General features: G+C 40.3%; 2 protein-coding genes across 2 annotated transcripts; both read right to left on the bottom strand.

Annotated features, from left to right (window-relative positions):
• Window positions 1-2481: 2481 nt before the first annotated feature.
• Window positions 2482-3204, bottom strand: LOC311149820 (RING finger protein 223-like; the record flags this gene model as incomplete). Its single annotated transcript, XM_084187044.1, has 1 exon — window positions 2482-3204. The coding sequence occupies one exon, from the start codon at window positions 3202-3204 to the stop codon at window positions 2482-2484; it is 723 nt and encodes a 240-aa protein (XP_084043170.1).
• A 5594-nt stretch (window positions 3205-8798) lies between these two features.
• LOC311149718 (RING finger protein 223-like) lies at window positions 8799-9521 on the bottom strand (the record flags this gene model as incomplete). Its single annotated transcript, XM_084186926.1, has 1 exon — window positions 8799-9521. The coding sequence occupies one exon, from the start codon at window positions 9519-9521 to the stop codon at window positions 8799-8801; it is 723 nt and encodes a 240-aa protein (XP_084043052.1).
• Window positions 9522-16285: the final 6764 nt, after the last annotated feature.

The raw sequence follows: 16285 nt of genomic DNA, 5'->3' as shown, positions 1-16285 counted from the left end.
AGCTGTGGGCTTGTGATCTGTGACTGATAGGATGTCCATTGGCTGTTTAAAGAGTACAGTATGTTGGTAGTCTGCTAGAAGTATACGCCATCAGTGTTGTAAGTTTTCTTTTCATTTACTGAGGTGTTTCAAATTGTACATTTCCTATTTTCTTTTGATGCATTTTGTTTTGTATAAGATTATTATGATTATTATTGTTATTATTATTTGTGTTTCTATTTGGTGTTATTACACCATTGATAATAACATCATGATAATGATTTGTAAGCTAAACAGGTGTTCTTGGAGGTATACAGTAATTATATCAGTTATTTTATTTCTGCTCTTTAAATTGACTTGAATATGATGTCGACATAGTAAAAAAAAAATACTTGTTTCTTTGTTGGTTGCAATATGCCTGATTTGAGTAGTGGTATACTGACTGTTGCTGTGTTCGGATGAAGACTGTTTCCCCCTCTTGCACTGGCTTAGCCCAAACGCCTTCTGTCCAGGCATATAGCGCTGATGCAATGAGTTGGTCAGAAATTACAACAAAATGATTAAATATTTAATAGTTTAATAAAAATCTATGAAGGAAATATCCAATATTTCATAAGATCTCTGCTCATTCCTGTCTCTATGTAATGATAGTTTGTTATGTCAAGTGCCCACTTGAATGCTGTAATAATGTGACTTCCTGTTGCTGATGTCCGTGGACAGTTAGCGCAACCTTTACTTATAAGCAGGGAAATGTGAAGTGATTTTCTTCTGCAGGAAATGTGTTATTTCTTAGGTAAAAGCTAAAGACCGACTAATGCAACTTTTTTAATCGCTATAAACTATTTGCTTATGTCATATTTAGTTAGCTATACTTAGTTATACTCCTCTTTTGTGGTTATGCTCTTACATTTAACATTTTAGTCATTTAGCAGACGCTCTTATCCAGAGTGACTCTTGTGTGCTGTAATGTGACTTGCCAATCAATGTCCATGCCTTTCATGAGACCATATATTTTCCTTTCAGGAGGAAGAAATGCATTATTTCAGGAGGAAATAAACTAAAGCACTTATATCTTATAACTTTGCATATCTATCTAACACAGGGTAATAAAATGCTTTCTAAAATAGCTTTTTATTGCATTCTGAAGTAGGGTGTTTTTCAGACTCATATCAATACTCACTACTGTAAAAAGATAACTCCTAACTGGAAAGGCCACTCCTTACTGTAGTAGGAAGGGTTCACTATTCCTTTGAAGCAGTTTACAACCTTGTTGTTAGTAACAATGGTTGTGTATTGGAAAAATCCTGACTGGTCAATGGTGTGTGCCCAGATAAGATTCTAGCAGTAATCACTCATCTTAAAAAAACGTATGCTAAAAACTTGAAACTCAAACAATCCGCTAACATTGACACAATGGGAAAATATAATTATTTATTATTGAAATGTTGAAATAGCATGGGCGACCGAGAAAAATACATTGGTACAATTTAAGGCCAAGTGGCAAACAATAATGTAGACACTAGGGAAGGGGGAGTGAGCATGCGGGGCAGAGGAGATGTAGTCATTGTTTGTGTGTCTGTAAGTTGTTGTTCGTATGTATACGTTTGTTTTTGTAATGTTAAAAAATAAAGAACAAAAAAATATTATTAGAATAATACAATAAAAATATTCTAACAGGAAGTGGGAAACAGCAGTCCATGAATCATTAGTTCCTACCAAGGCCACCCATCCATGTCTATGTAATGTTGGTCAATCCTGATTAGAGAGGTGCTGTACAAAGCTTTTCATAAACAAAGCTATGCAGTATTTTCCTAAACCTAGACCATGCCTGTATTGTTTTTCATTTATTGTAGTATTGTAAACTAAATATATATCCAAATATTACAATCAACTATACATTTATATACACTTACAATTTCAGCATTGCGTTTTGGCATAGAATTATTTTCAAATCAGATAAGAAAGCTAACCTTGCACATTGTTCTTAAACTTAACATTTTGAGTCGAGGTTCCTAAGTTATTGAGTTTCAGTGTCTGCTCTGACTTGAATACACAACAATAATACTTTGTGTGTTGTGAAAGCAATGTCGGACGAATTTGGTTTGAAAAAAAATCACCTAGCTGTCAGACTATACTGTTGCACTGTGGCCAACAAATCTGATACTTTAGATATTAATAGATTTCACCCAGATTGTGTCTGAATATTACAACGCATTTTATCCACATATTATATTGTTACAGCAAAATAAAAATTTTAAGGAAAATCTCAAACAATATTAGTTAATCAAAGTGCAAGGATTGGAATTAATGTATGAATTTCAATAGGAATGTTATTTGTAACTGATGCTGAGCACGCCATTATCAATTGTTAAAACGATTGGATGGAGTGTGCAGAGTCTCTCACCATCTAGTGCTATATTCAGTCTTCTTTGATTCAGTCGTGGGCCTTAACCACATGGCCTTGTGCATTTTCAGGTATCCGGCCTACTACATACATGTGTTTTAATTAAAGGCACCCTTTGTGAGACGGTGTATCCTGGCGAATGGGGTAGTGGCGGTGGTGGTGAAGCCGTGTACTGAGCCCACGGAGCGTAGCATGCAGCGCAAATTGCCCGTGGTGAAAATGCACTGCAGGGGCCACAGCACCATGACCACCAGCAGCACCATCAACACGATGAAAAGCAGCAGCCGCTTCCAGTTGTTCATCCGCTCCAGGAAGCCCATGTGCTGGGGCCGCGTCTGAGCAGGGACCTCGTCTGCCTTGCTGGCCCCGATGTCGATGCAGATGCAGAAGGCCGAGGTGGAGCTGGATGTTCCGGGGTCGGCCTCCAGTGGCCGCTTGTAGCACAGCTTCTCCCCATCCAGCCACACAGGTTCCTCGTGCTGCTGGTGGCTGGGCAGTTTACACAGTACCTCCTGGCTGGTGGCCAGGGCAGGCGGACCCTCCTCGGTTAGGAGGGTAGGGTGGCGGCAGAATGGACAAGGGATCTTGCTGCTGCCGCTTCCTTCCTGCTCTCCTAGCGAAATGGCCATGAGGCGCGATAGGCACTCAAGGCAGAAGGTGTGGGTGCACTCCAGCAGCTTGGGCGTCTTGAAGACATTGTCGTAGGTGTTGTAGCAGATGGAGCACTCGGGTTGGCTACCAAAAGCAACCATTTTGTTCAGGTCCACATTCTCTTCCTGGGGCATCACCTTGGTGTGCCACACCTGAGGGATCTGCGCCATCTTGAAGGGGTGTTCTGTATTATTTTCTCCCTTTCTTTGGTCTTTTGATTGGTACTCCCTCTTTTCCCCCTTACTCTTCTTTGTTTTTGGTGTGGATTATCTGAGAATGAATGAAAATCCAGATTATTTATATTTTAATGACGTGTTCAGATGGTGTCTGGCCCGTTATTTTACTAGAACTGTGTAAAATCTATTTTTAACATCACACAGTGTGTACATAATCCCAAATGGTTAACATGATTTCATTCAAACGCATTTTATAAAGTAGGTCATAAAGGTTTATGTCCCCATGCAGGCAGAGTTCCAATACCATTAGGTTATTCCCTTCAGAATATGATTACCTTCTGACCTAATGTAAGGAGATTCATATTACACTCAAAGTAGTCACAAATAATCCAGCATTTGGTGGAATTTAATGTGTATAAATTGAATGTATTTTTAAACATATTATATATATATATCAGTCCCAAGCCAAATCAGCCTGTCAGTCCATTTATGTCACTAATTTCATGTATCTGCTTGTCAAGCCCTCATATTTAGCCTCACATTGAAGTGCTTTACTGTTTTCCTTTTAGCACAACCAGGGCTACAAGTAGAATGAAAAACTTTTTGACATAAAATGTTACATTCATGAGTTTAATTGAATACTATGACTACAAGAATGAGGTCCGCCAAACAAAAACCTGATTTAAAAAAACATTTACAGTGGGGAGAACAAGTATTTGATACACTGCCGATTTTGCAGGTTTTCCTACTTACAAAGCATGTAGAGGTCTGTAATTTTTATCATAGGTACACTTCAACTGTGAGAGACGGAATCTAAAACAAACATCCAGAAAATCACATTGTATGATTTTTAAGTAATTAATTTCAATTTTTTTGCATGACATAAGTATTTGATCACCTACCAACCAGTAAGAATTCCGGCTCTCACAGACCTGTTAGTTTTTCTTTAAGAAGCCCTCCTGTTCTCCACTCATTACCTGTATTAACTGCACCTGTTTGAACTCGTTACCTGTATAAAAGACACCTGTCCACACACTCAATCAAACAGACTCCAACCTCTCCACAATGGCCAAGACCAGAGAGCTGTGTAAGGACATCAGGGATAAAATTGTAGACCTGCACAAGGCTGGGATTGGCTACAGGACAATAGGCAAGCAGCTTGGTGAGAAGGCAACAACTGTTGGCTCAATTATTAGAAAATGGAAGAAGTTCAAGATGACAGTCAATCACCCTCGGTCTGGGGCTCCATGCAAGATCTCACCTTGTGGGGCATCAATGATCATGAGGAAGGTGAGGGATAAGCCCAGAACTACACGGCAGGACCTGGTCAATGACCTGAAGAGAGCTGGGACCACAGTCTCAAAGTAAACCATTAGTAACACACTACGCCGTCATGGATTAAAATCCTGCAGCGCACGCAAGGTCCCCCTGCTCAAGCCAGCGCATGTCCAGGCCCATCTGAAGTTTGCCAATGACCATCTGGATGATCCAGAGGAGGAATGGGAGAAGGTCATGTGGTCTGATGAGACAAAAATAGAGCTTTTTGGTCTAAACTCCACTCGCCGTGTTTGGAGGAAGAACAAGGAGGAGTACAACCCCAAGAACACCATCCCAACCGTGAAGCATGGAGGTGGAAACATCATTCTTTGGGGATGCTTTTCTGCAAAGGGGACAGGACGACTGCACCGTATTGAGGGGCTGATGGATGGGGCCATGTATCGCGAGATCTTGGCCAACAACCTCCTTCCCTCAGTAAGAGCATTGAAGATGGGTCGTGGCTGGGTCTTCCAGCATGACAACGACCCGAAACACACAGCCAGGGCAACTAAGGAGTGGCTCCGTAAGAAGCATCTCAAGGTCCTGGAGTGGCCTAGCCAGTCTCCAGACCTGAACCCAATAGAACATCTTTGGAGGGAGCTGAAAGTCCGTATTGCCCAGCGACAGCCCCGAAACCTGAAGGATCTGGAGAAGGTCTGTATGGAGGAGTGGGCCAAAATCCCTGCTGCAGTGTGTGCAAACCTGGTCAAGACCTACAGGAAACGTATGATCTCTGTAATTGCAAACAAAGTTTCTGAACCAAATATGAAGTTCTGCTTTTCTGATGTATCAAATACTTATGTCATGCAATAAAATGCAAATGAATTACTTAAAAATCATACAATGTGATTATCTGGATTTTTGTTTTAGATTCCGTCTCTCACAGTTGAAGTGGACCTATGATAAAAATTACAGACCTCTACATGCTTTGTAAGTAGGAAAACCTGCAAAATCGGCAGTGTATCAAATACTTGTTCTCCCCACTGTATATGAATAATGTAAGTACAGAAAATGTTGGCTCAGTGGGATATGAACATTCAAATAGTATGTGACAACTGTGTTCAATTTGGAGTTTGTGACAACAACTATATGACTCTATTACGGTATAATAGACACTATTTCCTGGGCAGAAATGTATGAAATGGACTGTTATATCCACAAAACCTCACCCATTGTCTTATACCCATGTCTGTGATCTGTCTGTAAGTGTTTGAAGTCTGTTTGGGAGCTATAAAAAGCTCAGGAAAACATCCGGAATTAAAGCTGCAAGCAGCATTGACGGGATTACGCTGTGTGCCCACTGTGCCACCATCAGGACAAATTGGACACATTGCCCTAGGACGAGTTACTTCTGTACTATTTACCACGCTTGCCAAATATCAGAACTCAAAATCAAACTGATCATGCAATATTATTTGCTTTTGATGTATTTTGGACAATTTTCAATGATGTTGACTACTTTAAACGTCCAGAACCGCAGGACCGATCGGAACCAAAATGTTTTGTTTTCTGTTTTCTTAATTATGTTGCGCTGTTGTTGATGATGATAATGATGATGATGTTGATGATGGTTTTGTATTGTATTTCACTTTGCCTCTATGGGTCAAAACGTTTTATGATGTGGTGAAACATTGAGGGGCAAATCCTTAACTTCTACTTATGACAAATGTTCACTTAGTCATGTATTGATGTCAGTGGGACACTGAGTGAAAACATTACTTAGGTGGCAATTAGCATTCGCCCCTAACACTTCAATACTTGATATTCTGTTTGAAGCTTCTGAGTCCTTTAGCTGTGGGCTTGTGATCTGTGACTGATAGGATGTCCATTGGCTGTTTAAAGAGTACAGTATGTTGGTAGTCTGCTAGAAGTATACGCCATCAGTGTTGTAAGTTTTCTTTTCATTTACTGAGGTGTTTCAAATTGTACATTTCCTATTTTCTTTTGATGCATTTTGTTTTGTATAAGATTATTATGATTATTATTGTTATTATTATTTGTGTTTCTATTTGGTGTTATTACACCATTGATAATAACATCATGATAATGATTTGTAAGCTAAACAGGTGTTCTTGGAGGTATACAGTAATTATATCAGTTATTTTATTTCTGCTCTTTAAATTGACTTGAATATGATGTCGACATAGTAAAAAAAAAATACTTGTTTCTTTGTTGGTTGCAATATGCCTGATTTGAGTAGTGGTATACTGACTGTTGCTGTGTTCGGATGAAGACTGTTTCCCCCTCTTGCACTGGCTTAGCCCAAACGCCTTCTGTCCAGGCATATAGCGCTGATGCAATGAGTTGGTCAGAAATTACAACAAAATGATTAAATATTTAATAGTTTAATAAAAATCTATGAAGGAAATATCCAATATTTCATAAGATCTCTGCTCATTCCTGTCTCTATGTAATGATAGTTTGTTATGTCAAGTGCCCACTTGAATGCTGTAATAATGTGACTTCCTGTTGCTGATGTCCGTGGACAGTTAGCGCAACCTTTACTTATAAGCAGGGAAATGTGAAGTGATTTTCTTCTGCAGGAAATGTGTTATTTCTTAGGTAAAAGCTAAAGACCGACTAATGCAACTTTTTTAATCGCTATAAACTATTTGCTTATGTCATATTTAGTTAGCTATACTTAGTTATACTCCTCTTTTGTGGTTATGCTCTTACATTTAACATTTTAGTCATTTAGCAGACGCTCTTATCCAGAGTGACTCTTGTGTGCTGTAATGTGACTTGCCAATCAATGTCCATGCCTTTCATGAGACCATATATTTTCCTTTCAGGAGGAAGAAATGCATTATTTCAGGAGGAAATAAACTAAAGCACTTATATCTTATAACTTTGCATATCTATCTAACACAGGGTAATAAAATGCTTTCTAAAATAGCTTTTTATTGCATTCTGAAGTAGGGTGTTTTTCAGACTCATATCAATACTCACTACTGTAAAAAGATAACTCCTAACTGGAAAGGCCACTCCTTACTGTAGTAGGAAGGGTTCACTATTCCTTTGAAGCAGTTTACAACCTTGTTGTTAGTAACAATGGTTGTGTATTGGAAAAATCCTGACTGGTCAATGGTGTGTGCCCAGATAAGATTCTAGCAGTAATCACTCATCTTAAAAAAACGTATGCTAAAAACTTGAAACTCAAACAATCCGCTAACATTGACACAATGGGAAAATATAATTATTTATTATTGAAATGTTGAAATAGCATGGGCGACCGAGAAAAATACATTGGTACAATTTAAGGCCAAGTGGCAAACAATAATGTAGACACTAGGGAAGGGGGAGTGAGCATGCGGGGCAGAGGAGATGTAGTCATTGTTTGTGTGTCTGTAAGTTGTTGTTCGTATGTATACGTTTGTTTTTGTAATGTTAAAAAATAAAGAACAAAAAAATATTATTAGAATAATACAATAAAAATATTCTAACAGGAAGTGGGAAACAGCAGTCCATGAATCATTAGTTCCTACCAAGGCCACCCATCCATGTCTATGTAATGTTGGTCAATCCTGATTAGAGAGGTGCTGTACAAAGCTTTTCATAAACAAAGCTATGCAGTATTTTCCTAAACCTAGACCATGCCTGTATTGTTTTTCATTTATTGTAGTATTGTAAACTAAATATATATCCAAATATTACAATCAACTATACATTTATATACACTTACAATTTCAGCATTGCGTTTTGGCATAGAATTATTTTCAAATCAGATAAGAAAGCTAACCTTGCACATTGTTCTTAAACTTAACATTTTGAGTCGAGGTTCCTAAGTTATTGAGTTTCAGTGTCTGCTCTGACTTGAATACACAACAATAATACTTTGTGTGTTGTGAAAGCAATGTCGGACGAATTTGGTTTGAAAAAAAATCACCTAGCTGTCAGACTATACTGTTGCACTGTGGCCAACAAATCTGATACTTTAGATATTAATAGATTTCACCCAGATTGTGTCTGAATATTACAACGCATTTTATCCACATATTATATTGTTACAGCAAAATAACAATTTTAAGGAAAATCTCAAACAATATTAGTTAATCAAAGTGCAAGGATTGGAATTAATGTATGAATTTCAATAGGAATGTTATTTGTAACTGATGCTGAGCACGCCATTATCAATTGTTAAAACGATTGGATGGAGTGTGCAGAGTCTCTCACCATCTAGTGCTATATTCAGTCTTCTTTGATTCAGTCGTGGGCCTTAACCACATGGCCTTGTGCATTTTCAGGTATCCGGCCTACTACATACATGTGTTTTAATTAAAGGCACCCTTTGTGAGACGGTGTATCCTGGCGAATGGGGTAGTGGCGGTGGTGGTGAAGCCGTGTACTGAGCCCACGGAGCGTAGCATGCAGCGCAAATTGCCCGTGGTGAAAATGCACTGCAGGGGCCACAGCACCATGACCACCAGCAGCACCATCAACACGATGAAAAGCAGCAGCCGCTTCCAGTTGTTCATCCGCTCCAGGAAGCCCATGTGCTGGGGCCGCGTCTGAGCAGGGACCTCGTCTGCCTTGCTGGCCCCGATGTCGATGCAGATGCAGAAGGCCGAGGTGGAGCTGGATGTTCCGGGGTCGGCCTCCAGTGGCCGCTTGTAGCACAGCTTCTCCCCATCCAGCCACACAGGTTCCTCGTGCTGCTGGTGGCTGGGCAGTTTACACAGTACCTCCTGGCTGGTGGCCAGGGCAGGCGGACCCTCCTCGGTTAGGAGGGTAGGGTGGCGGCAGAATGGACAAGGGATCTTGCTGCTGCCGCTTCCTTCCTGCTCTCCTAGCGAAATGGCCATGAGGCGCGATAGGCACTCAAGGCAGAAGGTGTGGGTGCACTCCAGCAGCTTGGGCGTCTTGAAGACATTGTCGTAGGTGTTGTAGCAGATGGAGCACTCGGGTTGGCTACCAAAAGCAACCATTTTGTTCAGGTCCACATTCTCTTCCTGGGGCATCACCTTGGTGTGCCACACCTGAGGGATCTGCGCCATCTTGAAGGGGTGTTCTGTATTATTTTCTCCCTTTCTTTGGTCTTTTGATTGGTACTCCCTCTTTTCCCCCTTACTCTTCTTTGTTTTTGGTGTGGATTATCTGAGAATGAATGAAAATCCAGATTATTTATATTTTAATGACGTGTTCAGATGGTGTCTGGCCCGTTATTTTACTAGAACTGTGTAAAATCTATTTTTAACATCACACAGTGTGTACATAATCCCAAATGGTTAACATGATTTCATTCAAGAGCATTTTATAAAGTAGGTCATAAAGGTTTATGTCCCCATGCAGGCAGAGTTCCAATACCATTAGGTTATTCCCTTCAGAATATGATTACCTTCTGACCTAATGTAAGGAGATTCATATTACACTCAAAGTAGTCACAAATAATCCAGCATTTGGTGGAATGTAATGTGTATAAATTGAATGTATTTTTAAACATATTATATATATATCAGTCCCAAGCCAAATCAGCCTATCAGTCCGTTTATGTCACTAATTTCATGTATCTGCTTGTCAAGCCCTCATATTTAGCCTCACATTGAAGTGCTTTACTGTTTTCCTGATAGCATAACCAGGGCTACAAGTAGAATGAAAAACTTTTTGACATAAAAAGTTACATTCATGAGTTTAGTTGAATACTATGACTACAAGAATGAGGTCCGCCAAACAAAAACCTGATTTAAAAAAACATTTATATGAATAATGTAAGTACAGAAAATGTTGGCTCAGTGGGATATGAACATTCAAATAGTATGTGACAACTGTGTTCAATTTGGAGTTTGTGACAGCAACTATATGACTCTATTACGGTATAATAGACACTATTTCCTGGGCAGAAATGTATGAAATTGACTGTTATATCCACAAAACCTCACCCATTGTCTTATACCCATGTCTGTGATCTGTCTGTAAGTGTTTGAAGTCTGTTTGGGAGCTATAAAAAGCTCAGGAAAACATCCGGAATTAACGGGGTTACGCTGTGTGCCCACTGTGCCACCATCAGGACAATTTGGACACATTGCCCTAGGACGAGTTACTTCTGTACTATTTACCACGCTTGCCAAATATCAGAACTCAAAATCAAACTGATCATGCAATATTATTTGCTTTTGATGTATTTTGGACCATTTTCAATGATGTTGACTACTTTAAACGTCTTCTTTTCCAGAACCGCAGGACCGATCGGAACCACATTTTCCAAAACTCTAGCTTAAACAATATGGCCGCAATGAGCAAATGAGCTTGCATTAATGTTTTTTCCTGTCTAACAGTGCCACAATGTGGCCAAACTCAACCATATTTTACAGGTTAGCTAGACTCATATCCTTGAGCATGTGTGGTAAATTTGAGTCAAACCGATCAAGAGATGTACCCGTTATAGTGCCAACGTGTAGTCGATATGAATGTGCTTGCATATGTTGAGTCTTCACAGTGTTTGGAACATGTGTACCAAGTTTCGTTACATTACGAATATCCGTGACTGATATATATATATGCATTTATGTGCAAACCATGCCCACGTAAATGGTTATTGGTCAGTTTGACATACTATGTTGTTTGACGTTCTAGCCTGGATTATAGTGTGTTTACAGACCTTTGTCCATAGATGACATATATCAAGTTTTGCCAAGGTCGCCATTCGGTGTCAGAGGAGTAGCGTGTTTTTCACCAAATTCAAAATGGTGGAAAATCCATCATAGCGGACTTTATGGGTTCTTGAGGCAAATTAGTTTCTTGGGAGGAGAGGGACCTATGGACTAAACTTCATGACTCTAGGTTACACGGGTGCGGGTGCTGACCTTTCAAAGTTAGCATTTTCAGTTGCTTGTTATTGGCATGGTATTGAACTTGGGCCTTTACCATGTTGCTAAGTTGCACAATCCTGGGCCTTTTCATCTCACAGGAGTTTACATTTTTTTCACCAAAAAAGCAGATAAAGGAACATAATAATAATAACAATAATGAACTTGAACAAATACAATAGGGTTTCACCAGCTTTGCTGCTGAACCCCTAATTATCACAATGCAATACTTCTTTAAGATCTTCTATGGAGAAAAACCCTTACATTCTAACGAGTCCTGTGCAGCTGTGACCATCGAGCAAAACAGACAACCCGTGCGTGTTTGTGAGAGTCTAAGCTTTCCATGATGGGGTCATAGTCTGTAGCTCAAACCGTTTGGACTTTGGAGATGTTTTCATGAGAACAACCTATTTCGGGATGTTGTCTCACAAACTGCGCTTTAGCACAGCTCCCATCTACCGCAGAGGCGTGTGGCTGCTATGGGCGGATCCAGGGCAACAGAAAGTCTATAGCTGGAACACGGACTCAGGAGGTGTTCAGAACCACCCACATTTCAGCTCTGTCATATTGGGGCGCTGTATTGAAGCCACCGCGCAGCCATCTTGGGACTCCTCTATTTTGGAAGCATTTACATTGATACATTTATTCTATTACAGACACCTTAATGCATACTTTTAAATTATATTATGTGAGCTGAACATAAAAAAATATGGCCGACCGGTAGCTTCAAAGTCACTCAACGGCCAATACATAGCATCAGCAATCCAGGGTTTATATAAATCATTGCTTACTACAAACTAAACCCACTGTAAAGTCCTTGGGCAACCTCTTGCATCTCCTGGGCAACATTCATCAGGGAAACGTTGTGAAACGTTGCAGATAGAAATGTGATGAATAGAGCTGACAAAATTGTTCATGCTACCTGTCAGAGGCATTTCTGTTCTACATAATATATTTACACTACCAGTCAAAAGTTTGGACACACCTACTCATTCAAGGGTTTTTCTTTATTTTTACTCTTTTTTGCATTGTAGAATAATAGTGGAGACATCAAAACTATGAAATAACACATATGGAATCATGTAGTAACCAAAATGGTGTTAAACAAATCAAAATATATTTCAATTAACAGGTGTGCCTTCTTAAAAGTTAATGTGTGGAATTTATTTCCTTCTTAATGCGTTTGAGCCAATCAGTTGTGTTGTGACAAGGTAGGGGGGTATACAGAAGATTGCCCTATTTGGTAAAAGTCCAAGTCCATATTATGGCAAGAACAGCTCAAATAAGCAAAGAGAAATGACAGTCCATCATTACTTTAAGACATGAAGGTCAGTCAATACGGAACATTTCAAGAACTTTGAAATGTCTTCAAGTGCAGTCGCAAAAACCATCAAGCGCTATGATGAAACTGGCTCTCATGAGGACCGCCACAGGATTGGAGGATCCAGAGTTACCTCTGCTGCAGAGGATAAGTTCATTAGAGTTACTAGCCTCAGAAATTGCAGCCCAAATAAATGCTTCACAGAGTTCAAGTAACAGACACATCTCAACATCAACTGTTCAGAGGGGACTGTGTGAATCAGGCCTTCATGGTCGAATTGCTGCAAATAAACCACTACTGAAGGACACCAATAAGAAGAAGAGACTTGCTTGGGCCAAGAAACACGAGCAATGGACATTAGACCGGTGGAAATGTGTCCTTTGGTCTGGAGTCCAAATTGGAGATTTTTGGTTCCAACAGTCATGTCTTTGTGGGTGAACGGATGATCTCTGCATGTGTAGTTCCCACCGTAAAGCATGGAGGAGGAGGTGTTATGGTGTGGGGGTGCTTTGCTGGTGACACTGATTTATTTAGAACTCAAGGCACACTTAACCAGCATAGCTACCACAGCATTCTGCAGCGATACGCCATCCCATCTGGTTTGGGCTTAGTGGGACTATCATTTGTTTTTCAACAGGACAATGACCCAACACACCTCCAGGCTGTGTAAGGGCTATTTTACCAAGAAGGAGAGTGATGGAGTGCTGCATCAGATGACCTGGCCTTCACAATCTCCCGACCTCAACCCAATTGAGATGGTTTGGGATGAGTCGGACGGCTGAACGAAAAGCAGCCAACAAGTGCTCAGCATATGTGGGAACTCCTTCAAGACTGTATTCCAGGTGAAGCTGGTTGAGAGAATGCCAAGAGTGTGCAAAGCTGTCATCAAGGCAAAGGGTGGCTATTTGAAGAATCTCAAATGTAAAATATATCTTGATTTGTTAAACACTTTTTTGGTTACTACATGATTCCATGTGTAATTTCATAGTGTTGATGTCTTCACTATTATTCTACAATGTAGAAAATAGTAAAAATAAAGAATAACCCTTGAAGGAGTAGGTGTGTCCAAACTTTTGACTGGTGCTGTATATCGTTTATTTCACTTTTATTTAACCAGGAAATTTCCTTGAGTTAAGAAATGTCTTTTACGAGGGCGATCTGGAAACCTATCTGATCTATATCTGAGGATTTCACAAACTCTGTGCACTGGCTGAATGAGGCCCAGCTGTTGAAAGCATCTTTATAGTGAGGGGGGAACAGTTATGTGGGACTCTCATCAGGCAGTACTAGGGATGGACACAGAGCTCTTTGTTATTCCCTGTTTTTGCAGACGTCAGCACGAGCACTCTTCACAGAGACCTCCCTCTGGCCAGAGCCTCAAAGTCACCCACCCAGCCATCAGTCTGACCAACAGACAGACAGTGTTATAGCACCACCACTATTGTACCACAACCATTAGCCATCCAGTATTGTATACTCTGAGTCAATACATGTTAGAATGACCTTTGGCAGCGAGTCTTTCTGGTTAAGTCTTTAAGAGCTTTCCACACCTGGATTGTGCAACATTTGCCCATTATTCTTTAAAAAATTATTCAAGCTCTGTCAAATTGGTTGCTGATTATTGCTAGACAACCATTTTCAAGTCTTGCCATAGATTTTCAAGCAGATTTAAGTCAAAACTGTAACTCAGCCACTCAGTAACATTCACTGTCTTCTTGGTAAGCAACTCTGGTGTATATTTGGCCTTGTGTTTAAGGTTATTGTCCTGTGAAAGGGGAATTCATCTCCCAGTGTCTGGTAGAAAGCAGACTGAACCAGGTTTCAATATAATCAAAATCCAGGCTGTAACACCACAAAATGTGGAGAAAGTCAAGGGGTGTGAATACTTTCCGAAGACACTGTAACTACATATGCTACTTCCTGACAAATGACAAACTTTCTGGTATTGGTTCGGGTGTGATCGACACCTGTGTTCCTCTAATGCAGGATAGGTATGTAGCTTGTAGGTTCAGGACAGGTGATACAGTGCCTTGTAAAAGTCTTCATCCCCCTTGGCGTTTTTTCCTATTTTGTTGCATTACAACCTGTAATTTAAATTGATTTTTATTTGGATTTCATGAAATGGACATACACAAAATAGTCCAAACTGGTGAAATGAAATGAAAAAAATAACTTTTTTCAAAAAATTCTACAAAATAAATAACGGAAAGGTGGTGCGTGCATATGTATTCACCCCCTTTGCTATGAAGCCCCTAAATAAGATCTGGTGCAACCAATTACCTTCAGAAGTCACATATTTAGTTAAATAAAGTCCACCTGTGTCACATGATCTGTCACATGATCTCAGTATATATACACCTGTTCTGAAAGGCCCCAGAGTCTTCAACACCACTAAGCAAGGGGCACCACCAAGCAAGCGGCACCATGAAGACCAAGGAGCTCTCCAAACAGGTCAGTGACAAAGTTGTGGAGAAGTACAGATCAGAGTTGGGTTATAAAGAAATATCCGAAACTTTGAACATCCCACGGAGCACCATTCAATCCATTATTAAAAAATAGAAAGAATATGGGCCCCACAACAAACCTGCCAAGAGAGGGCCGCCCACCAAAACTCACGGACCAGGCATAGAGGGCATTAATCAGAGGCAACAAAGAGACCAAAGATAACCCTGAAGGAGCTGCAAAGCTCCACAGCGGGGATTGGAGTATTCGTCCATTGGACCACTTTAAGCCATACACTCCACAGAGCTGGGCTTTATGGAAGAGTGGCCATAAAAAAGACATTGCTTAAAGAAAAAAATAAGCAAACACGTTTGGTGTTCACCAAAAGGCATGTGGGAGACTCCCCAAACATATGGAAGAAGGTACTCTGGTCAGATGAGACTAAAATTGAGCTTTTTGGCCATCAAGGAAAACACTATGTTTGGCGCAAACCCAACACCTCTCATCACCCCGAGAACACCATCCCCACAGTGAAGCATGGTGTTGGCAGCACATGCTGTGGGGATGTTTTTCATCGGCAGGGACTGGGAAACTGGTCAGAATTGAAGGAATGATGGGATGCTGCTAAATTCAGGGAAATTCTTGAGGGAAAACTGTTTCAGTCTTCCAGAGATTTGAGACTGGGACGGAGGTTCACCTTCCAGCAGGACTATGACCCTAAGCATACTGCTAAAGCAACACTCGAGTGGTTTAAGGGGAAACATTGAAATGTCTTGGAATGGCCTAGTCAAAGCCCAAACCTCAATCCAATTGAGAATCTGTGGTATGACTTAAAGATTGCTGTACACTAGCGGAACCCATCCAACTTGAAGGAGCTGGAGCAGTTTTGCAAAAATCCCAGTGGCTAGATGTGCCAAGCTTATAGAGACATACCCCAAGAGACTTGCAGCTTAATTGCAGCAAAAGGTGGCTCCACAAAGTATTGACTTTGGGGGGGTGGGTGAATAGTTATGTATGCTCAAGTTTTCTGTTTTTTGTCTTATTTCTTGTTTGTTTCACACCAAAAAATATTTTGCTTCTTCAAAGTGGTAGGCATGTTGTGTAAATCAAATGATACAAACCCCCCCAAAAATATATTTTAATTCTAGGTTGTAAGGCAACAAAATAGGAAAATTGCCAAGGGGAAGGGGGG

Source organism: Coregonus lavaretus (assembly GCF_964263955.1).
Source record: "Coregonus lavaretus genome assembly, chromosome: 22".
In the NCBI taxonomy this organism is placed as follows: Eukaryota; Metazoa; Chordata; class Actinopteri; order Salmoniformes; family Salmonidae; genus Coregonus; species Coregonus lavaretus.
This window is presented reverse-complemented; position numbering and strand designations above follow the sequence as displayed.